This window comes from Saccopteryx bilineata, chromosome 9 (assembly GCF_036850765.1).
Source record: "Saccopteryx bilineata isolate mSacBil1 chromosome 9, mSacBil1_pri_phased_curated, whole genome shotgun sequence".
In the NCBI taxonomy this organism is placed as follows: Eukaryota; Metazoa; Chordata; class Mammalia; order Chiroptera; family Emballonuridae; genus Saccopteryx; species Saccopteryx bilineata.
Window position 1 is genome coordinate 30619253 of NC_089498.1, and position 23335 is coordinate 30642587.

General features: G+C 42.9%; 1 protein-coding gene and 1 non-coding gene across 2 annotated transcripts in view; both read left to right on the top strand.

The window, feature by feature from the left end:
• GAN (gigaxonin) overlaps positions 1-23335 on the top strand; it is a 78249-nt gene that overhangs the window by 21705 nt on the left and 33209 nt on the right. The window contains exons 2-3 of the mRNA XM_066243841.1: positions 18523-18637; positions 21741-22091. Coding sequence (XP_066099938.1) covers positions 18523-18637; positions 21741-22091 — 466 coding nt within the window. The remainder of the gene's footprint in view (positions 1-18522; positions 18638-21740; positions 22092-23335) is intronic.
• LOC136313797 (small nucleolar RNA SNORA25) lies at positions 13185-13312 on the top strand. The gene has a single exon (XR_010727230.1). It is a non-coding gene; the product is annotated as a small nucleolar RNA SNORA25 (small nucleolar RNA).

Below are 23335 nucleotides of genomic sequence, written 5' to 3' on the forward strand. Positions count from 1 at the left end.
GCCAAAAATGCATCAGCTCTAAGTATCATATAAGGAATTAAACAAACCCACCCAGGTTGAGGGACAAAATAATTGAGTGGTACCAAAGTGTCAAGATCTTGAAAGATGAAGAAAGACTGAAGTACTGTCCGAGTGCAGAGGCAGAGCTGCTAAAGCAGGTGGGACCTGGGATTGGATACCAGGACAGAGAAAGAACCCTATGGGGAAACTGGTGAAATTCGAATAAAGTCCATAGTGGATTCAATAGCATTGCACCAATATTTACCTCTTAGTTTTGATAATTGTATTATTTAAGATTATTTAAGCTATTAACATGAGTAGAAGCTAGACGGAGTATACAGAAGCTCTATAATACTTAAAAACTTTAGTATGAGTCTAAACTTATTTTAAAATAAAAAGATTTTTAAAAAATCTTTTCATGAGCAGCTCCATTTCCCTCCAGGTAAAGTCCAGACTCATTTGTGTGGTGGACAGGTCCTCCGGGAGTTGGCCCCTCTCCAGCCCCTGCCCCCATATATACTATGTTACCTCCACTCTTCTTTCCAGCCTTCCCGAACGACTTGCGTTCTGTCATTCTTTGAATGTACAACACTTGATTTCAGTGCCTTTGCTGTCCCCCTCCTTGGTGTACTGCAAAACACTCAGCTGCGACCTGGGTTGGTGCCAGCTCTGTGAAACCTTCTCTGCAGCCCTCCCAGGGAGCGGACTTTTCCCTCCCTGTACTTAGCGTAGTGCCTGCTTCCCGTGTACAGACATTCACTGGTCGTGTCTCCTTGGTCTCCTCCAGTCTATGACAGTTCCTCAGTCTTCCCGAGTCTTGGATGGCCTTGGCACTTAGTGAGTGAGTAAGGTCAGTTATTTTGTAGAGTGTCCCTCAACTTGGGTTTGTTTGACTTCTTACAGTTAGGTTGAGGCTGTATATGCATTTTTGGTAAGAATCCCACAGAAGTGATACCGCATCCTTCTCAGTGCATTCTGTCAGGGGCCCAAGATGTTATTTTGTCCCAACATTGGTAACATTAGTTTGATCATGTGAGTAAGCATGGTGTTCACCAGGTTCATCCACAATTATTTTTATAATTAATAAGTAAATTATGCGGCGATACTTCAAGACTGTCTGAATATACACGTACCTCAGAGATATTGCAGGTTTGGTGACTATCTCAATAAATGTGAATCACATTGATTTTTTGTTTTCCTAGTGCATATAAAAGTTGTATTTACACTAGACTGCAGTCTAGTAAGTGTGCAATAGCATTATGTCTAAAAAATACACATGTATTAATTAAAAATAATTATTTGCTAATAATTGCTCACCATCATCTGAGCCTTCAGCCAGTCATACTCATTTTGCTGGTAGAGCGTCTTACCCTTCAATTTGTAAAAACCATGATGTCTGTGAACGTAGTGAAGTGAGGCGTGCCTGTATTCCTTCCTCTTCAACCTTCGCTTAGTAGTTTGGTGTCCGCTGACACTCTAATTCAGTCCTTCCTTCTGTTATTTGTTAGGAGAACTGCTAAATTTTAGGTTTAAGCAGCTGGGCAGAAAATAGTACCATTTCCTAAGATGGAGACTATGGGGGTGGGAAGGTGAGAGGAGCAGGCTTTCAGCAGGCTGGGATAAAAGAATGATTGTGGAACATGCAGACACTAGATCACGAAACATAATGCTACTAGAAATGGCTGCAGCATTTCCTTTTACTGACATGAAGCCCATGGTTAGAAGTGGTGGCTTGTTAGTTCCTCAGGGGCCACCAACTAGTTGACATCCAATTTCTGAGTCCATCCCTAGTCCTTAATACTATGCCTGGAACAGTGAAGGGACTTGCTGTACAGAAGTCGTTTGTCTGACACTACAGTTGTATTGGTTTGGTCACACTTTACCTCTCCCTCCAGGGATTGCTGTGCTGCTGCCCGGTGTAATTAGTGTAGCTCGGAGTTGTGCGTGTCCACAGTCCCTGTGATATTCTGTGTGTCCTGCCTTCCCTCCCCCCCACCCTGTCCCCCAAACACATGCAAAGCGTAGCAGGTCCTGAGCCATTCCCCTGCTTAAGATGCAATTTGCACTTTCTGTGTTCTTTCTTCAGAAAACGTTCTCCTCCCTCAGATAAATTTCCCCTTGTTCAAATCACAGGACTCTCGAAGCCTGTGCTTTTGGTCTCATATTTCTTCCAGCTATTGATGTATTTGGAAGTGGTTACTCAGAGCCGATCAAAATACGAAGTGCTGTATCTCATCTTCAGAGTGGATGATGAGATATCAGGAGGGAAGTGGAAGACTTTATGAATCCTTTTGCATTGAGTAGTCAGGAGCAGGGCGATAGTCGGGAAGGACAGGGCTGTGGCCAAGGCCTCTGTGGGGTCGATGCCGCATCCTGTGTGGTGAAGCAGCTCTGCTTCAGCCTCCTTACCACAGGCCCCGCTGCTGGGATGACACCTGGACAGGAGCCTCTTCATCTTCCAGGAACCTTTCCTAATCTTTGAGTTTTCCATCCCAGCACACCCGTATTGGGTGCCTTGGCAAAGCCTCCCCTCAGTGTGGACAGCCAGCAGGTGCAGTGCAGGAAGGCTCACACTTGTTCTGCTGGTTAATAATGCCGTTTCTAAACCGTTGTGCTTGTTTTATTCGCGGGCCACTTTGCTTCAGCAGCTGACAGTGCAGCGATGTCTGTGCATTTGTGTACTCTCAAGCCCATCCATGTTGATTAGGCGCCCACACACTTCCTGCTGTGTCGGGATGGAGCAGGAAACTGAACAGAGTCCCTGTGTCCGTGGGTGTTGACAGTAAACAAATGCAGTTTCTTAGATGGTGATACTTTCTCTGAAGAATAAACCAGGGCAAGGAGAGTAGGTTATTTAGGTAGCATGGTACCCAGGCTGTTCTTTGGAGGTGTTGCTGGAGCAGAGACCTGCAGTCAGTGAAGGGTTAAACCAGGTGATTTGGGGAGTGAGAGGTAGAGAGAACATACCCAGAGAACATTCCATGTGTCAGAATCAGCTGGGGAATTTCTTAAATATGCAGTCTTGAACCTGACTTAGTTGGTCTGGGGTGGGACCCAGAGATTGGGAAAGGCTCTTCAGAAGATTCTGAGGAGCCAGGTTGGGAAACTAGTCTTAAAACTCACTCAACTAGCCTGACCAGGAGGTGGCGCAGTGGATAGAGCGTCGGACTGGGATGCAGAGGACCCAGGTTCGAGACCCCGAGGTTGCCAGCTTGAGCGCGGGTTCATCTGGTTTGAGCAAAAGCTCACCAGCTTGGCCCCAAGGTCGCTGACTCGAGCAAGGGGTTACTCAGTCTGCTGAAGACCCACGGTCAAGCACATATGAGAAAGCAATCAATGAACAACTAAGATGTCGCAACAAAAAACTGATGATTGATGCTTCTCATCTCTCTTCATTCCTGTCTGTCCCTATCTATCCCTCTCTCTATCTCTCTGTCTCTGTAAAAAATAAAAATAAAAAAAACCAACCAATTATAAAAAAAAACAACGCACTCAACTAATGAGTCATTCCAGGACCTATATGAGGATAAAATGTTGATAGTAAAGAAGTGAAAATTGTAATCTTTTTAGGTAAAAAGAATTGGAGGTAGAGAGAAATGAATAGAGGAAAATTAAAGGAAATAATGAAGGAAAAGAAATATTTTGAGTTTTCATTAGGATGCCACTCTTAGGGTCGTAACAGGAGGAATGTGGCCTCAGTTCTGCTTTTTCTGGACCACGTCCTGATCTAAGTGTTACCAATACTGGGCCGGTGGCAGTCACAGACGGGTCACGCAGCATCATGCCTGTGCTTTCCTGTGGCTGCGTCTCCTCCCTCGCCCTGCCTCTGGGTGGCCCTGTTGGAAGAGCACCTCCGTGATGAGTCAGCCCATGTAGGTCCAGGTGTGGGAGGGGGCTTACCTAGAAGTCAGTCTGTGACACCTGGCTCACAACCCACCATGTGCCTCGGGGCTTCGCTGGGCCTCCCTCTGGGACACCAGTCATGTCTCAGACCTCTGTGTGAAGGCTCTTCCACGTGATGGAATTCTTGGGGGGCAGGAACCATGAGACGGCGGAAAAGCAGGCCATAGAAAGTCTTGTCATGAGAGGATGCCATGTTGATGGAAATATTACCTTCAAATTTATATTTTATTAAGTTGAAAATACTTTTTTTTTTTCATTTTTCCGAAGCTGGAAATGGGGAGGCAGTCAGACAGACTCCCGCATGTGCCCGACCAGGATCCACCCGGCACGCCCACCAGGGGGCGATGTTCTGTCCCTCTGGGGCGTTGCTCTGTTGCATCCAGTGCCATTCTAGCGCCTGAGGCAGAGGCCACAGAGCCATCCCCAGCGCCCGGGCCATCTTTGCTCCAATGGAGCCTCGGCTGCGGGAGGGGAAGAGAGAGACAGAGAGGAAGGAGAGGGGGAGGGGTGAAGAAGCAGATGGGCGCTTCTCCTGTGTGCCCTGGCCGGGAATTGAACCCGGGACTCCTGCACGCCAGGCCAACGCTCTACCACTGAGCCAACCGGCCAAGGCCTGAAAATACATTTTTTAAAGTAGACTTTATTATTAGGGCAATTTAAGGTTCAGAGCAAAATTGAAAGGAAGGCACAGAGATTTCTCATATCCCCCGGTCCTCACATGCACAGCCTCCCCGTTTTCAACATTCCCCGCCAGAGGAGTACCTTGGTTTCAGTTGATGAACCTGCACTGACATATCGTCACCCTACGTTCATAGATTACGTCAGGCCTCACTGTTGGTGGGGCACCTTCTAGGGTCTGGATAAATGTGTGATGACATGCCTTCCCCACTGCACCATGCAGAGTAGTTTCGCTGCCCTAAAAATCCTCTGCCTTGGAGATCCTTTTTTGATGTAGTTTTTAGGAGCTCATGAGCTCATGAAGACAAAGGGGGACGGGGCACCTATAAAACAGACTTCCCATAGGAACATAAACTATTAGTTTGGCCTAAGTGGCAAATGCGGCAGGAAGCCCAAGCCCCTCTGCACACACCTCAGCGAGCCTGTGGCTACACCGTTTGAGGGCATAGGAATCATTTGGAACTGTCTGAGTCACGTCGTGAGTCATCCCAGAATATTGACTTCTTGAACATTACATTCTCTTGCATTCTATTTGATTACGTTTCCTTGCTTTTATTGAAGGTAAGCTTTTGCATCAGACGGGAAGAAAAGTCACTTAGATTTATTCTTTGTCACTGTTAAATCAAGTCCTATTCTGTATGTCTAAAATGATTCTTATAAGAGGAGATTATGAGTTGATTATGAGTTGTTTTATGACATTTAGACACATTGAACTTTTTCAGCAGTTAGAAGCTAGTGATAAGAGGAATCTTTATTATATGCGGCTTAAGTGTCTGTTTGTCGCCGATAGCTTGTTGGTTGTTTGCGTAACTGTACTAGCCAATGGGGTGAAGTTGCCACGGCTGAACGCAAATTGATAGGGTCAGGGGGAAGGTGAACATTTGTTTGCATTGGCAATCATCTGCTTTTGAAACAATTTAAGGCTGAACACAAATTGAGCGTGTCAGGGGGAAGGTGAACATTTGTTTGCATTGGCAATCATCTGTTTTACATAAAAACTACGTCTTAACGTAATTTCTTTTAAGAGTGCCTCCTAGAAAATACAGCATTGAAGAGGAGAGAAAAGGAGCTAAAGCTGCACAAAAACGGCTTTCTCGACAAAAAGAAACCACTGAGCAGAGAAAGACAAGGCTTGCTTCAGTCGCAGAGCAAATGCGTCTTTCTCGGCAAAATGAGACTGATGAGCATAGAGAAACAAGGCTTGCCTCAGGTGCAAGACAAAAAAGCCTGTCTCTACAAAATGAGTCCCTTGAACAAAGGGGGAAACCCCGTGGGGCACTAAGCAAAGGGGCATCCTCGCCACCTGCCCTGGGTAATTCAGTTTGAATTAGCAGACACCTTTGCACAAATCATTTTAATTACAATTTATAATACCTAGAACAGCGGTCATTTCGTATGACTGCCAGGCTTTCTAGTGTGTGTATAACCAACAGAGTATTTTGGCTCTATTATACTTATTTAAAAGTTGTAAAACTTTGAATAATACCAGCTTCTTTATTAGCTAGTAGCCAATAACTTTTTCTTATAAAACCTTTTTAGTGTTGTCAAGGGACAAAATGTGATTTTGTTGCACTTCTATTCAACTTTAGTAGAAAATAAATGCTTGTCGAGAGGATGATTGGAGGAAAAATAAACTGATTCCACAGGACCCACAGAAGGCATGGATCCCGCATGACTGGTTGAGTGGGCAGCACTCTGTCCCCAGGACTGCCAGGAGCTGTCTGCAGAGCAGTCCCTGCAGTCAGCCTGTGTGGCCTGTTTCAGCGGGTTAGCCCAGAAATGTTCAGGGAAGGAAGAGCTCCCAAATCACCTCATTTAACCTCTTCTTTTTACAAAGGAGAAAACGGGCAGAGAGGGGAAATGTCTTGCCCTAGAAACAGAAAACTTGGGAAGAATGTGATAGGCATGGATATTTATATCTGAATACCTGAGGCCCAATTTTATCATACTCCTAGTTATTTCTAGTTTTTTCAAAGAACGTCATGAAATTCTCCAAGTGATATATTAAGATTGCTGCATTTTCTAGGAGAAGGTTTGTAAATTGACAATCACATAATAATAAAAACAAAGATGTTGTGATATTTACCCTTGATCCTATAGCTTCCTGGGGCAGAGATAGAAAACATAGAAAAGAAGAGTTCATTTACCTCCTGTTACATATGGGGTAACTTTAGGGAAAAAACTGTCAGTTATTAACCCTTTTGCTTAGCTTTTTATAAACTCATGAACTCCCTCAGCCCATTCCCTTGAATTCTCCGTTATATTTGGCAGAGGAGATAAGAGACAGTATGCAAGATGAGAAAACTCTAGATAAAAAGGGGAAAGCGATGGAGAAAATGTGTTGGTCTAGAGGGGTGCTCAGAATAATTAATTGGTAGATATTGGAAAAATTAGTATATAAAAGTTAGGGTACTCACTGACGGGAAGAAATGCATGCAGTGATGCCTCGGTTTTCATCAATAATCTTCCGAAAACAATCGGCAAAATCCGAGACTGACGAAAACCGAGGCAATTATTTCCATATGAATCAATGAAAAATCGAATTAATTCATCCTAGACACTCCAAAATACATACCAAAAATACATTTTATAGAGAATAAATGTAGTGTTTAATACTAAAAAACAATAAGAAATTAATATAAAATGAATATAAAAGACTAATGTAAAGAATAAATGAACATTTAACATGGCATTTACCTTTCTGAAGACTTTTCTTGGCATATGGAAGACTGCGAGGAGGGAGAGAGAGGTGCAGATACTTACACGCAGTAACACTTACATGTAATTGTAATACAGCTTAGTGCTCGACTTACGACCATGATTGGTTCCGACAGATCCGCCGTAACATGATTTGGTCATAAGTTGAGTAGGCTATATGTACAGTACTGTGAAATGATGTTATATTTTATCATAATTTCCTTTCATTATTGTTATATATCATAATTTTCTTTGTTCATTTTATGCCATTTGTATCATCTCTATACCATTTTGTTTCTTATTTTTACATTTGTCAGGTTAAAGTAAAACACTGCATTACCAGTACAACTGGTTTAATATTTGCAAAACATACAAAATTACAAAACACAGGTGCATACAAAAATACAAAATACAAGTGTAAAAAATACCATAGGAAACATCTTCCCAATTGCAAAACATATCAAAATATATAAACATGTATGAAACATTTTATTGGCCGCTGGTGCTTAGCTGCAGATCGTTGATGTCGTCATCTGAGGCAGCAGTTGGGGTTACTGGAGTTGTTTTTTTCATAAACATGTGCAATCACATTCACTTTCTTTCCTCCTTCGTACTTGTTTATTGATTGCTTTCTCATATGTGCCTGGACCAGGGAGTTACAGCAGAGCAAGTGGCCCCTTGCTCAAACCAGTGACCTTGGGCTCAAACCAGCGACCATGGGGTCATGTCTATGATCCTATGCTCAAGCCAGCACCCCTGCACTCAAGCTGGTGAACCCATGCTCAAGTCAGATGAGCCCACACTCATTTTCGTGTAGAGATCGATGGCCTTTCTTTCCGTCTTGGCAGGCTCTGAGGCATAAACAAAGACAATTTCCTCTTGGTAGACATCTTGGGAGGGGTTTGATGAAAAATATCCAAGGCACAAAAACACAAATTGCTGTACTGAGTCTGGGATAACAGCTGAAATGGTGCACGTGGAGATGGTAGTGTTGCTGGAAGCTGGTCCTCACTGTCGTACCCCAGCTGGGCAACGCTTGCGCTGCCAGACACGGAGCAGTCATGGCTAACGATTGTGGTCATAAAGTCGAATGGTCGTAAGTTGCATAGGTCGTAAGTCAATCAATATCTGTACTGTATTAGCACTCATAATCAATAAAGCTCAAAAACACAGGAAAGCAATGGAATTGTTTGGCTAGAAACGTGGGGTTATGGGGAGAAACAACACCACACTGAGCAGGAAAACGTGTGGGTCGCCCTTTGTTTTCACAAAATTAGCGAGGTCACGTGGGCACGCTGACAAAATCTGAGGCAACTGACGAAAACCAAGACAATTTTTTCGTGGAAAAAAATGACAGGCCTAACCTGTGGTGGCGCAGTGGATAAAGCGTCGACCTGGAATGCTGAGGTCACCGGTTCAAAACCCTGGGCTTGCCTGGTCAAGGCACATATGGGAGTTGATGCTTCCTGCTCCTCCCCCTGTTCTCTCTCTATCTCTCCCTCTCCCTATCTCTCCCTCTCTCTCTCTCCGCTCTCTCTCTAATAAAAATGAATAAATAAAATCTAAAAAACTAAATAAATAAAAAAAATTAAAAAAAAAAAAAAGACAAAAACCACCTGACCAGGCGGTGGCGCAGTGGATAGAGCGTCGGTCTTGGACACAAAGGACCCAGGTTTGAGACCCCGAGGTCGCCAGCTTGAGCGCAGGTTCATCTGGTTTGAGCAAGGCTCACCAGCTTGAGCCCAAGGTTGCTGACTTGAGCAAGGGAGCAAGGGGTCACTCGGTCTGCCGGAGCCCCCTGGTCAAGGCACATATGAGAAATAAATCAATGAACAACTAAGGTGCCGCAACAAAGAATTGATGATTCTCATCTCTCTCCCTTCCTGTCTGTCCCTGTCTGTGTCTGTCACACAAAAAAGAAATTGCCATAACTGAAGTCAACGAAATCCAAGGCATTACTGTATAAAACAATGGAACAAAAAGTAAAGGGATATGGCCCTGGTCGGCAAACTGTGGTTCTTTGGCCCTTGAGTGTGGCTCTTCCACAAAATACCACATGCGGGCGCTACCTCGATAGGGAATGTACCTACCTATATAGTTTAAGTTTAAAACATTTGACTTTCAATCATTGTACTGTTGATATTTGGCTCTGTTGACTAATGAGTTTGCCGACCACTGGCATATCCGATATGGAGATGTAGTTGGGGCAAAGTGAAGACAAAGGAATATAAAACAAGTTTATGAGCTTCCTAAACAAGAAAGGGATGTTGACTATCTAAGAAATGGAGGAAGTAACTCTGAATGACTATAGGTATGAACCAAGAGGCTTTCACAATATAGATGGGAGTGACTCTTACCTTCTAAGATTAGCAAGGACTAAAGACCAACTTTCACTATATTCTTGACAGATCACCCAGCCTACTAAAACATCACCTGCAGACAGGGAGTCTGTGAATTGTTAACCTGTTCATGTACGTACACACATCAAGAGTAAAAATTTAGAACTCTGGTAGCAATTTGACAGTAATTTTACATCTGTTGAATCTAATATAATTATTAGAGCCTGTATTGTGTCTTTTTATTCCTGTGTCTTTCTTCTTCTGGATCTTCCTCACTGCTACGAACTGCAGCCACATACAAGACAGAGTAGCAGATTTCGTGGGCCATTTGTATCTTGGACTTGTGACTCACCACTTCTTTATTTCAGGAACAAATTCCTCCAGGAGGAAGATGCCATGAACTGTATTGCATTTTTCTTTTTTTTGTAATACAGTTTTTAACTCGATTCAGTTCTCTGAAAACCAGGTTGTTGCCTGGCCTGTGGTAGTGAAGTGAATAAAGTGTCAACCTGGAACGCTGAGGTTGCTGGTTCGAAACCCTAGGCTTGCATGGTCAAGGCACGTAGGGGAGTTGAGGCTTCCTGCTCCTCTCCTCCTTCTCTCTCTCTCTCTCTCTTTCTTCTTTGTAAAATGAGTAAATAAAGTCTTTTTTAAAGAATTAAGATAAAAAACAAAAGAAAGAAAACCTGGTTATGTATGAACTTGAGATTGATCCCTTCTAGGGTGACTTGCAGCAAGCGAAAGCCACCCTCACCTGTCTTCATGTCCTGCAAGGGAACTTGTCACATAGTTCAGGCCCAGGTTTGATGCTTTGCTTTTGGGCAGCTTATGTCTTTTTTCATTTTTATTATAATTCCTTTTTATTGAGGTATAATTGACATACAACATTATATTAGTTTCAGGTGTACAACATAATGACTTGATATTTGTATATATTATGAAATTATCACAGTAAGTTAACATCCATCACCATACAACGTTTCAACTTTTGTTTTCTTGTGGTGAGAACTCGTAAAGTCTGCTCTCTTAGCTACTTTCAAAATAGTCATCTGGGATGGATTAGAATTACAAGACACCTCATGGATGATTGGAGAAGCATTGATTAGCTCCTTGCTTCTCGGTGTTATGTAGACCAGCAGCTTCTGTGTCATCTGAGAGCTTGTTACAAATGCTGACACTCAGGCCCCAGCCACAGACCTTCTGAACCAGAACCTGCATTTGACAAGATCCTGAAGAGTCGTATGAATGCTACAGTTTGAGAAGCCTGTGCCTCAGTCCTTTCTGTGTTGGAGAGTTGAAGTTATTAGAAAGCTCTTCCTCATACTAAGTCCAGTTCTGCCTCACTGTACCTGAGCTCGTGCAGAGGAAAACTCTCATGTAACAACACTTTAAATTTTTTTTTTTTTTTTTTTGCATTTTTCTGAAGCTGGAAACAGGGAGAGACAGACAGACTCCCGCATGCGCCCGACCGGGGTCCACCCGGCACGCCCACCAGGGGCAACGCTCTGCCCACCAGGGGGCGATGCTCTGCCCATCCTGGGCGTTGCCATGTTGCGACCAGAGCCACTCTAGCGCCTGGGGCAGAGGCCACAGAGCCATCCCCAGTGCCCGGGCCATCTTTGCTCCAATGGAGCCTTGGCTGCGGGAGGGGAAGAGAGAAACAGAGAGGAAGGCGCGGGGAAGGGTGGAGAAGCAAATGGGCGCTTCTCCTGTGTGCCCTGGCCAGGAATCGAACCCGGGTCCTCTGCACGCTAGGCCGACACTCTACTGCTGAGCCAACCGGCCAGGGCAACACTTGAAATATTTTAAGAGTACTGTAAATTCAAAAACTTACTTTACTGACCTGTGGTGGTGCAGTGGATAAAGCATCAACTTAGAATGCTGAGTTCGCTGGTTCAAAACCCTGGGCTTGCCTGGTCAAGGCACATACGGGAGTTGATGCTTCCTGCTCCTCCCCATTCTCTCTCTCTCTCTCCCTCTCCCTCTCTCTACTCTCTAAAATGAATAAATTTTTTAAAAATCTTATAAAAAACAACTTACTTTATAGGTAATTATTGAGCATCTGTTCTTTGTAAACTGCCAGAATAGGTTGTAGGGTTACAGTTCTTGGCCTCAAGGAACTTAGTTTCGTAAAGGAGGTAGGAAAGGCAGTATTTACATAAATAGTACAATAAAAAATGGTGAACCCATAATGTCAAGTGCTGGGAAATTGATAGCAGGAGAAATTCTGCTTCCCTGCAGGGAGGTGAGGGTGAAAGCGCATCCTGTGGCGTGATGGAGTGATGTAGAAAACCTTTTTATGGAACTGGTGTTTGGATTGCAGTTGACCCTTGAGCAACACAGGTTTGAACTGCACAGGTCCACTCACATGTGGATTTATTTAAGTAAAGACATCTAGTACTGCTTGACCAGGTGGTGGGCGCAGTGAATACAGCATCGGACTGGGATGCAGAGGACCCAGGTTCGAGACCCCAAGGTCGCCAGCTTGAGCGCGGGCTCATCTAGTTTGAGCAAAGCTCACCAGCTTGGACCCAAGGTCGCTGGCTCGAGCAAGAGGTTACTCCGTCTGCTGAAGGCCCACGGTCAAGACACATTTGAGAAAGCAATCAATGAACAACCAAGGTGTTGCAACGCGCAATGAAAACTAATGATTGATGCTTCTCATCTCTCCGTTCCTGTCTGTCTGTCCCTATCTGTCCCTCTCTCTGTCTCTGTAAAAAAAAGATATTTAGTACTGTAAATGTATTTTCTTTTCCTTGTGATTTTCTTAGGCGAATATATGTATATAATGGGATATTATATACAAGATATGTGTTAATCAACTGTTTGTTACTTGTAAGGCTTCCTGTCAACAATAGTCTATTACTAGTTAGGTTTTAGGGGAATGAAAAGTCATACACAGACTTTCAATTGTGTGGGAGTCGTTGTCCTTAATCCCCCCTAGTCTTTAGCAGATGGATGGGAATCAGATGTGCACAGAAGGTATCAGTGCAGAGGTCAAAGGCAGCATACAACAATGGGAAAGTTTGAGAGTAGCTGCAACAGTCTGAATTTAAGCCACAATTAAGATAAAGCTTTATAATTTACCTTCATATGTTTAGAGACTTTGTACAGTGATTTATTTTTCATGGACTTTGAAAAGGATCGGATTTTATAGAAGTTTGAAATGGTCATATTAAAAGAGCCTCTTTTTCTGTTCTCTTAGCCATGGTCTTATACCCACTGAGAGAAAACTACTCTTTTTTAAAAGGGATCCTTTACCATTATAAAAACATATGACAGTATAGTTATCTTTAAAAAACAAACCAATCCAGTCACATGTTCAAAAATCAAAAGGGGCAACAATGAACGGTCTCCTTGTAACCACGTTGCCTGCCAGCCGGGGCTGCCCTCCTCCCACCACGGCCACAGCCCACGCGGAGGCACCACCCACTCTTGTTGAACATGATTTACTTTAAAATAGAACAACTCTAATTCTAGGTTGAGGCCCCTCTATCTGAACTTGTTTTGGAGCCTTTAAACCACACAGTAACCTGAACAAAGAAAGTTTAATATAAAGTATTATTTAGGTCATTTCAAAGAGAGCTTATGGGGAGCAAAACCAGGAGCTCTTAACGCTCTGACCTAAGGGGGAAGTTCTCCATGGCACCTAATAGACACACAATAGTGCTGTGCTTTCCTGAGGCAATATAAGATTTTTTAATAAGATTTTATTTATTGATTTTATGGGGAAAGAGTGGGTAGTGAGAAGTATCAATTCATAATTGCCTCACTCTAGCTGTTCATTGGTTGCTTGTCGTATGTGCCTTCACCAGGCAAACCCAGGGTTTCAAATGACGACCTCAGCGTTCCAGGTCAACACTTGATCCACTGGGCCACCACAGGCCAGGCTCAATAAGTAAATGTAAAAAAAAAAAAAGAATTATTACGCATGATAGGAGATTGGAGTATGAAGGATTGCCTAATAATAAGTATAGAAATCTCTAAAAAATATAGGAATCACTGATATAAGCAGCCATCAACCCCAAGGCTGAGCTCTAGACTGTATTGGACAGGGCACACACAGCTCAGGCTCGCTGTGTGGCAGAGAAGCCACACTGGTGGGACTTGCTTTAAATCAGCCCTCCGGAATCTGTCCTTTAAGGTGCCTGGGAAAGCTGTTCATGGAGAGGATCTCCCCAGAAACCTTCTTCTACAAACTTCCTGAAAGAGATTCTGGGGGAACGTCAGGGTGCTGCTGGCAGCTGTGCGCTCGGGGAGCCTGATGTGGAAGTGCAGGTGGTGGTGGAGGAGCCCACTGAGCTGCTGTACGAGAGCCAGGAAGCAGAACTCTTTCCCCGCACTGTCTTCCTAGCGCCCTCTACTGAAAACCTTAGCATTATGCCAGTTGACAAAAGGATAATTATTTTAAAAGGCTCAGATCCATTTTCACAGAGCATGCAAAAAGGGTGAAGTTGGATCTGAGAATCAGCATGTTGAGAACCATCACAGTGACTTAAAAATACAAATAGCCATGGCATCCCAAGTAAAACATTAGAAGACATGTCTGCTACCAAAAATAGCATGTGATATACTTCAGAGCTAAGGATTAATGTGTTGGGTATTATTCATGCCACTTATACTATTTTTCTCTCATTGAGAATTGACTGAAAAATATTTTGCACTTTTAATGAAGTGTCACGCATATAGATAAAGCTGGGGTTCAGCAAGAAGAAATGAAATACCTTTTGAGTAAAACTATTAGTTCAATAGAAACTCCAGAGGCAAGAATAGCAGATATGAACTATAGGGAGAAAACAAAGTTGTCTGAATATCCTCTTTATACCTTTAGATTGTTACATCAGTTTCATCTTCAAGGTCTTCCAAGGTCTTCTACTGGCACGAGAATCTACTGGCTTTCTTCTACTGGTACATAGCTGTTATTCTAACACTGTACTTCATTGTTCCCTCCTTAATATTCAGGATCGTTCTCTTTCTTGATGCACTGCCTTGTTTGTTGGGGCACATTTTCCAAAATCGTTCTGAGAAAGGTTACATGAGACCATGTATAGCTGAAAATGTCTATTCTATGCTTACATTTGATTGATAGTTTGTCTGGTTATAAAAAAATCTAGGAGATATTTTTGTTCAGAATTTTGATTTCCCCATTGCTAGTTATCTTCTATTTAGAAGTGTGAAGCCATTCTCATTCCTATTCTCTTCTGTGTAACCTGTTTCTCTTTCTTGCAGCTTAGAAGAATTTTTTTGTTTTCATTATTCTGAAGTATTATGATGATATGCCTCGGAAAGGGACCACTTCACCCTCTGTTATGAGCACTTAAGAATATTCTCTTTCGCAGAGGCATCCTTGTTTTTCAGATGTTCAGCCTTCTGGACTGATCTTTCCATTTTCTTAACTTGTCTTCCTACTTTCTACATTTGTCTTTTTGCTTTCTTTTCTGTGAAATTTATACATCTTTTTTTTTTTTTTTTTTTTTTGGATTTTTCCGAAGCTGGAAACGGGGAGGCAGTCAGACTCCTGCATGAGCCCAACCGGGATCCACCCGGCATGCCCACCAGGGGGCGATGCTCTGCCCATCGGGGCGTCGCTCTGTCGCGACCAGAGCCACTCTAGCGCCTGGGGCAGAGGCCAAGGAGCCATCCCCAGCGCCTGGGCCATCTTTTGCTCCAATGGAGCCTTGGCTGCGGGAGGGGAAGAGAGAGACAGAGAGGAAGGAGGGGGAGGGGTGGAGAAGCAGATGGGCGCTGCTCCTGTGAGCCCTGGCCAGGAATCGAACTCGGGACTTCTGCATGCCAGGCTGACGCTCTACCACTGAGCCAACCGGCCAGGGCCAGGTTAGGTTATTGACTATGAGTTTCACTATTGCATAATCAAGCTAGATCATTTTCTTGGGGCAGATCTATGTCCATATCTTGAGGTCTGTGCTTTTGGGCTAATCAAATCCTCCAAAAGCGTCTTCCAGGTTTTTTGCTTGGAGGATATAGGACTGGCTTTCAGCAATTTAGGAGCAGAATTGAGAAAAAAAGACTGATAATTTTAGCACTCAGTATGTAAACACTCAGTGTTTCTTCTTCTGTGTGTGTGTGTGACAGAGACAGAAAGAGGGACAGAAGATAGGGACAGACAGACGAGGGGGGGGAGATGAGAAGCATCAGTTCTTCATTGCGGCACCTTAGTTGTTCATTGATTGCTTTCTCATATATGCCTTGACCAGGGGCTACAGCAGAGTGAGTGACCCCTTGCTCGAGCCAGCAACCTTGGATTCAAGCTGGTGAGCCTTGCTCAAACCAGATGAGCCTGCGCTCAAGCTGGCAACCTTGGGGTTTCAAACCTGGGTCCTCCGCTTCCCAGTCCGACGCTCTATCCATTGCGCCACCACCTGGTCAGCCTAAACGCTCAGTATTTCATACAGTATACCTACCCTTAAATGTGACTGATACTGCCCTGCCCATAGACCCACCCTCAGTTTTGTGCTTCAGAATATAAATCACTTACCATCCATTGGAGTGGCGGAGAGCCTTACTAACCTGTGTGGGAGAGTTGTGTATATGTGTGGAAGAAGGATCTGGGAATTCAATTGTGTCTTCAGACTTTGTCAACCCATTCTTCTATTTTAAGCTCATCTTTTATGCCTCCCCTCCTTCCACAGGTTTCCCATATTACCAATTCCGATGCTTTGGGCAGGGGAGGGAGTGTCTTAAGTGCAATTAAGGCTGTGTCTTAGCTTTCCTCTGCTAAATTAGAACTATCTTTTAGACCAGGGGTCCCCAAACTTTTTACACAGGGGGCCAGTTCACTGTCCCTCAGACCGTTGGAGGGCCGGACTATAAAAAAAACTATGAATAAATCCCTATGCACATTGCACATATCTTATTTTAAAGTAAAAAAACAAAATGGGAACAAATACAATATTTAAATAAAGAACAAGTAAATTTAAATCAACAAACTGACCAGTATTTCTTCTTTGATTTTTTTTTCCGTTTTTTTATTTATTCATTTTAGAGAGGAGAGGGAGAGACAGAGAGAGAGAGAGAGAAGGGGGGAGGACCTGGAAGCATCAACTCCCATATGTGCCTTGACCAGGCAAGCCCAGGGTTTTGAACCGGTGACCTCAGCATTTCCAGGTCAACGCTTTATCCACTGCACCACCACAGGTCAGGCCTGACCAGTGTTTCAATGGGAACTATGCTTCTCTTACTGACCACCAATGAAAGAGGTGCCCCTTTGAGAAGTGCGGCGGGGGCCGGAGAAATGGCCTTAGAGGGCCGCATGTGGCCCACGGGCCGTAGTTTGGGGACCCGTTTTAGACCTTGGTTAAAGTACCAGTTCTTAAACAAGACTCAGAAGGCATTGACCATGAAAAATTGTTCTTCAAATTCTTCATCACCTTCAGAGAAGTATCAAGTTTCCCAAGAGATTAATATCAAGAATGTAATAACTTCTCCACCTCAATGTGAGGAAGGCAGTGAACTGAATAAAAAACTGAAGAAGAGCCTGACCAGGCGGTGGCGCAGTAGATAGAGCATCGGACTGGGATGCAGAGGACCCAGGTTCGAGACCCCGAGGTCACCAGCTTGAGTGCAGGCTCACCTGGTTTGAGCAAAAGCTCACCAGCTTGGACCCAAGGTCACTGGCTAAAAATAATTATTGATATTTCGGTCTGTTGAAGGCCCACTGTCAAGGCACATATTAGAAAGCAATCAATGGACAACTAAGGTGTCACAACAAAAAACTGATGATTGATGCTTCTCATCTCTCTCTGTTCCTGTGTGTCTGTCCCTGTCTATCCCTCTCTCTGACTCTCTCTCTGTCTCTGTAAAAAAAAACAACAACAAAAAAAAAAAAACTGAAGAAGAAACTTGAACTGAACACGTTTCACAGAAGAGAAAACTTGTGACCACAAACATACAAAGAGATGTTCAGCACCTGGATCATGAGGGAAACACGGATCACAACCCAATGGAGACCGTATTTCTCTTACTAGATTGGCAGAATTTAGGAATATGACAGATTTAAATGTTGTAGAGTTTGTGTGTCCACAGATACTCTTATGCATACCAGATGAGGCTGTAAACTGCTCTAACTACTTTGGAGAGTAATTTATTTAGCATTATCTCATACTTTGGAGAATAATTTAGCATAATTCTATTCCCAAGGGTACAGCCAAGGGAAATTTGACTTGCCTAATACAAAAAGAGACATGTACAAGAACAGTCATAGCAATACTATTCGCAATACCAAAAACCTGGAAATGGCCTAGAAGCCCAGGAAGGTGGACTGTTATCCCGCAGAAAGAACAAAGTGCCAGTGTGATATGTGGCAGTATAAATGACTTAGCAGTATAATGTTAAATGAGGGGGAGCCCCAAAAGATTAGACAGCATGAAACCCTTTTATAAAATTTAAGAAACTTATTATCTGTATACATTTATTCACTTATAATATATGTGTCATGGATACAATAAGAAGTTTCTATACATTATATATTTAATGAATAAATTGGGTTAGAAGCATGTTATTGTGAGGGTTATAGCTTTTGTTTTGGGTGAGAGATTTGTGGGTTTCCTGTTACATTTTTGAAAATAATTGGATAATTAAATACATGGAAAGATAAGGTGAAACACCTGGGGTTCCCTAGGTGAAGTAGCGATCCTTGTTCACATGTATCTTAGTTCTTTGGTTGTCTGTCTGGTTTCTTTAAGAAGTAGCAGTCTGAATCCTAGAACAAATGTTTAGGTGTGAAAAGTCGTAAAATATGTATTGATCTGCAGTGAACAAATTGAGTTTTCTAGGCAGGGTTTATATGCTGATAATTTTCATATACTTTATATAGAGTATTTAGTGCATTACTCTTTATACCTATTTGTTCTTTCATAGAAATTTTACATTTTTTTCCCTTTCTTAGGACAAAGTTAAACTATAATCCTCCAAAAGATGATGGATCAACCTATAAGATTGAACTTGAAGGGATATCGGTAATGGTTATGAGAGAGATCCTGGATTACATCTTCAGTGGGCAGGTATGAGACACAAAGGAAGGAAGACTAAGTTGAAGCTTCTCAAGCTCAGGGTGAGGGTCTCCCTTCATCAATCTGTGACCACGTAACACTTCATCTTCATCTTCTGTCAGTGTGCTTTACCAGTACCGCCTGCTGCTCATGGCGCCCAGACGCATTCTTTTGGGGCTCTGCTCTTACAGAAAGGAGATGAAGTAAGATTTTACCCAGTCCCCGATTTTGAGTTTACCATCCAGAGCTCCACCTTCCAGCAGTGAGATGTGAAGAACACGGGATGCTCCCTTCACTGCTGTCCTTTTGTTTTTAAATCTTAATTTCAATTTTGCTTTTTACCCATTTCATTGAAGAATTCAGTCTGTCTTCATAGCTTAGAAATGGGAGCCTTCCTTGGGCACGGGACAGTTCTTTGGTAGAAATAGTGCGTTCTAGACTCGCACAAATGGCAGGCACCTGCATGGTATTCGTGACGCCTTGGACCTGTTGCCTGAGCAGGACCGACATCCCTGAACCACCCCCAATTTTTCTTTTTTTTTTTTGCATTTTTCCGAAGCTGGAAACGGGGAGGCAGTTAGACAGACTCCCGCATGCGCTCGACCAGGATCCACCCGGCATGCCCACCAGGGGGCAATGCTCTGCCCATCTTGGGGCGTTGCTCTGCTGCAATCAGAGCCATTCTAGCGCCTGAGGCAGAGGCCACAGAGCCATCCTCAGCGCCCGGGCCAACTTTGCTCCAGTGGAGCCTTGGCTGCAGGAGGGGAGGAAAGGGATAGAGAGAAAGGGGATGGGAAAGGGTGGAGAAGCTGATGGGTGCTTCTCCTGTGTGCCCTGGCCAGGAATCAAACCTGGGACTCCTGCACGCCAGGCCGATGCTCTACCACTGAGCCAACTGGCCAAGGCCTTTTTTTTTTTTTTTTTTTTTTTACAGAGACAAAGAGAGAGAGAGTCAGAGAGAGGGATAGGTAGGGACAGACAGACAGGAACAGAGAGAGATGAGAACCATCAATCATCAGTATTTTGTTGCAACACCTTAGTTCATTGATTTCTTTCCCATATGTGCCTTGACCGCGGGCCTTCAGCAGATCGAGTGACCCCTTGCTTGAGCCAGTGACCTTGGGTCCAAGCTGGTGAGCTTTGCTCAAACCAGATGAGCCTGCGCTCAAGCTGGTGACCTCAGGGTTTCAACCTGGGTCCTCTGCATCCCAGTCTGACGCTCTATCCACTGCGCTACCGCCTGGTCAGGCCACCCCCAATTCATTCTTTCTGATTTCTCTACTTCCTCTACCCACTTATGTTTCTGATGACTTAATGAAACCTGGGAGGACAGAGATAAGTGATTAGACTTCTTTCCTTTCCTTTGCTCTCTTCCAGCGCCCACCTACTATTATGTGATTTAAAGTATAGCATGATGACTCATAAAAAACATCTTAGGTGTGAACCAGAGCTCATTTTTTTTGTTTCGTTTTTAACAGGAAGAAGTTAGTGAGAATGCTTTTATCTTGACTCGGTTTGAGAGCTTGTTTCTTACTCTCTTCTTTATTCCTTCTTCATCTTATGTTACTTTTCCTTTGTCTAAAGCTCTGTCTCCTACATGTTTCTAAGTATTCTGAGTGTGCTGCTTACTTTCTCTAAATATATTCATTCTCTCTAGAGTCAAACACAGTAATTGTCATTCTTTTTCAAGTTTTTGGTTTAGTTTCATGATGTCATCTCCTTTTCTCTAAACACTAAGTGGTGGATGTGTGGATGTTATGTTGTGTGTTGTAGAATTGTTAAAAATAAATGGATTTAAACTAATTTTGGGACAGCCTTTAAAATACTGGAGATAACTGTAGCATCACAAAACTGGGCTTAGAATCAACCTCTTATCTAACTTGTAAAATCAGTTCAGCAGCAGTTATGACAAGTTATAAGCAAAGAAGATCTTATTCATGTTAAGGCTTAAATTTGAAACTTAAAACTTTATTTACAAGTTCTGTTCTCAATTTACATTAATTGTGATTTTTAAAACCATAGTTACAAGGTAAGTTATAACAAACTCCTGATTTGGCTGTTTAGTTTTGTTGAGACGGATTTTTTTTTTAACATGCCTACATTTGAGTAGTCTACAGCTCTCTGGTGTCGTGGGGCTAAATTTAATGTGTTGTGTAAATGGGGAGTTTCTGTGTACTTGTAGCTCACTCCGTGCACTTTCCACTTTTGTTGCTCGTTGTCTAAGGTGATTGGCAGTTACACATTCTTTTTTTGTATCTGTGGTACACAGTGTGTAAAGTGTAGTAAAACGTTTTTTGCTGTGCTCTACTCTGAAATCTCCCCTTCACATTTCCAAATGGAGGATGCGTACCCGTTCTTGGGAGAGTCTGGACCACTTGTGATCATGGCAATATCTTAGAGGCCTGTTTCTTTACATCACCTTACTGTTGAATGGAAAAACTGTTAAGTGGGTGGAGAAGCATTAATCAGAAAACTGAATAAAATTAAAGTACATGTTCAGTATGATTTTTGAACTCTTCTATTAGGGATTCTTTCCAGAAAGCAGCTTTGGGGCCATATTGTATCTGTTGCGCCAAGCCGGATACAATGTTTGGGATTCAGGTGAGGCTTCTGAGGTGGCGCATGCCCCCTTTCTCCAGAGGGTTTGCATTCTGTGTGGCGTACCATTTGGCAAAGGAGTGAATTTAATATATTGGAGGAAAGATTTTCTACAGTTCTGGTGCTACTATTTGAAGAAATCACCTTCAGTTTGCCATAGAATACAGAACTTTCAATTTCCTGATCTTTGACTCACTTAAGGTTTTTCTCTAAATTAAGTATAGTAGTGAGCAACTGATAGTTCACCTTAAAGAGCTGTTGGTAGTTAACGCTGGTAAAGCAAGGGACGTGGTAGGACAAGTTAATCAGCCACACCCTGCTTATGTTGTTCCGGGGTTCCCTGGGGCCCTCAAACTCTTCTTGAAAAAAGTACTGTATTAAACCATATGAAATTTTCAGTATCTGATCATCTTTGACCTACAAAAATGGAGCTTTCATGTGGCTCAGCCTAATAGATTTGTGGTTTGGGTTTTAAATATATACATTTCAATATAAAATATTTATGATATTCTTATAGATCCGGCTAAACGAAGATACCATCCAAGATGTTGTACAGGCAGCAGACCTGCTCCTACTGACGGATCTTAAAACTCTGTGCTGCGAGTTTTTAGAAGGCTGCATTGCTGCCGAGAACTGCATCGGGATCCGTGACTTCGCACTTCATTACTGCCTGCACCACGTTCATTACCTGGCCACGGAGTACCTGGAGACCCACTTCCGTGATGTCAGCAGCACAGAAGAATTCCTAGAACTGAGTCCTCAGAAGCTGAAAGAAGTGATTTCTCTTGAGAAATTAAACGTTGGCAATGAAAGATATGTATTTGAGGCAGTAATTCGATGGATAGCACATGATACAGAAATAAGAAAGGTACCTATAGTTTATAATGTGGTCTAACTTTGCCTTTTTGCTTATTTCATTGATTTAATTATTTTAATCCAATTATTGATGTCTTTCTCTTTCAACGGGAAAGACTTGTAAAGGCAAGATCTAAAAGGTATCTGTAAAACATCTTCTCATAGGATTATTAAAGCAGTTGGTATTTCAGACCAGTCTACAAAAGCCTATATAGCAATGAAAATATGACATAATATCCTCTGAATGTTGCTTTTCATGGGAAAATGCACTTCAAGCTTAAGCTGGAGGTTGTATATAGAAATGCAGCATCTCCACTTGTGCTTTTAGCATTCATCCTTCTGACGTTGGACCAACCCCTACAGCAACTCTGATGTGGGCAGCAGGGCAAGAGGGCACTTGACACTCTGGCAGAGGTGTAAGGGCTGTAGGCTGTCCCTGGAGTGATGAACACCATTCTGGAGAAAGCGGGAGAGCGCCCTGGAGTTCTCATGACAATGCACTTGCACATACAGCTAGTGCTCGGCTTACGACCACGATTGGTTCTGACAGACCGGTCATAACACAATTTGGTCGTAAGTTGAGTAGGCTATATGTACAGTACTGTGAAATGATGTTATAAAATTTTTTAAGTCTTATTTTATCATAATTTTCTTTCATTGTTATATATCATAATTTTCTTTGTTCATTTTATGCCATTTGTATCATCTCTACACATTTTGTTTTCTTATTTTTACATTTGTCAGGTTTAAGTAAAACACTGCATTACCAGTACAACTGGTTTAATATTTGCAAAGACAATTTCCTCTTGGTAGACATCTTGGGAGGGGTTTGATGAAAAATATCCAAGACACAAAACACAAATTGCTGTACCGAGTCTGGGATAACAGTTGAAATGGTGCACACGAAGATGGTATTGCTGCCGGAAGCAGAGATGGTAGTGCTGCCAGAAGCTGGTCTGCACTGTCGTATGCCCAGCTGGGCAACACTTGCGCTGCCAGACGTGGGCAGTCGTAGCTTGCGATTGTGGTCGTAAAGTCAAATGGTCATAAGTTGCATAGGTCATAAGTCACTCAATATTTGTAGGAAGGTTTTGGGAGTGACAGCCTGGGAGGGAAGAAGGGGTCTTAGAGAATATCAGGCTTTAGATCCAAATTGTTAATACATTGAGGGAGGAGCAAAATCACAGGGCTTTAAGTCCAATACATATAAATTAGATACTAGCTTTAATTACTATATTCACAATGAAAAATTAGGTT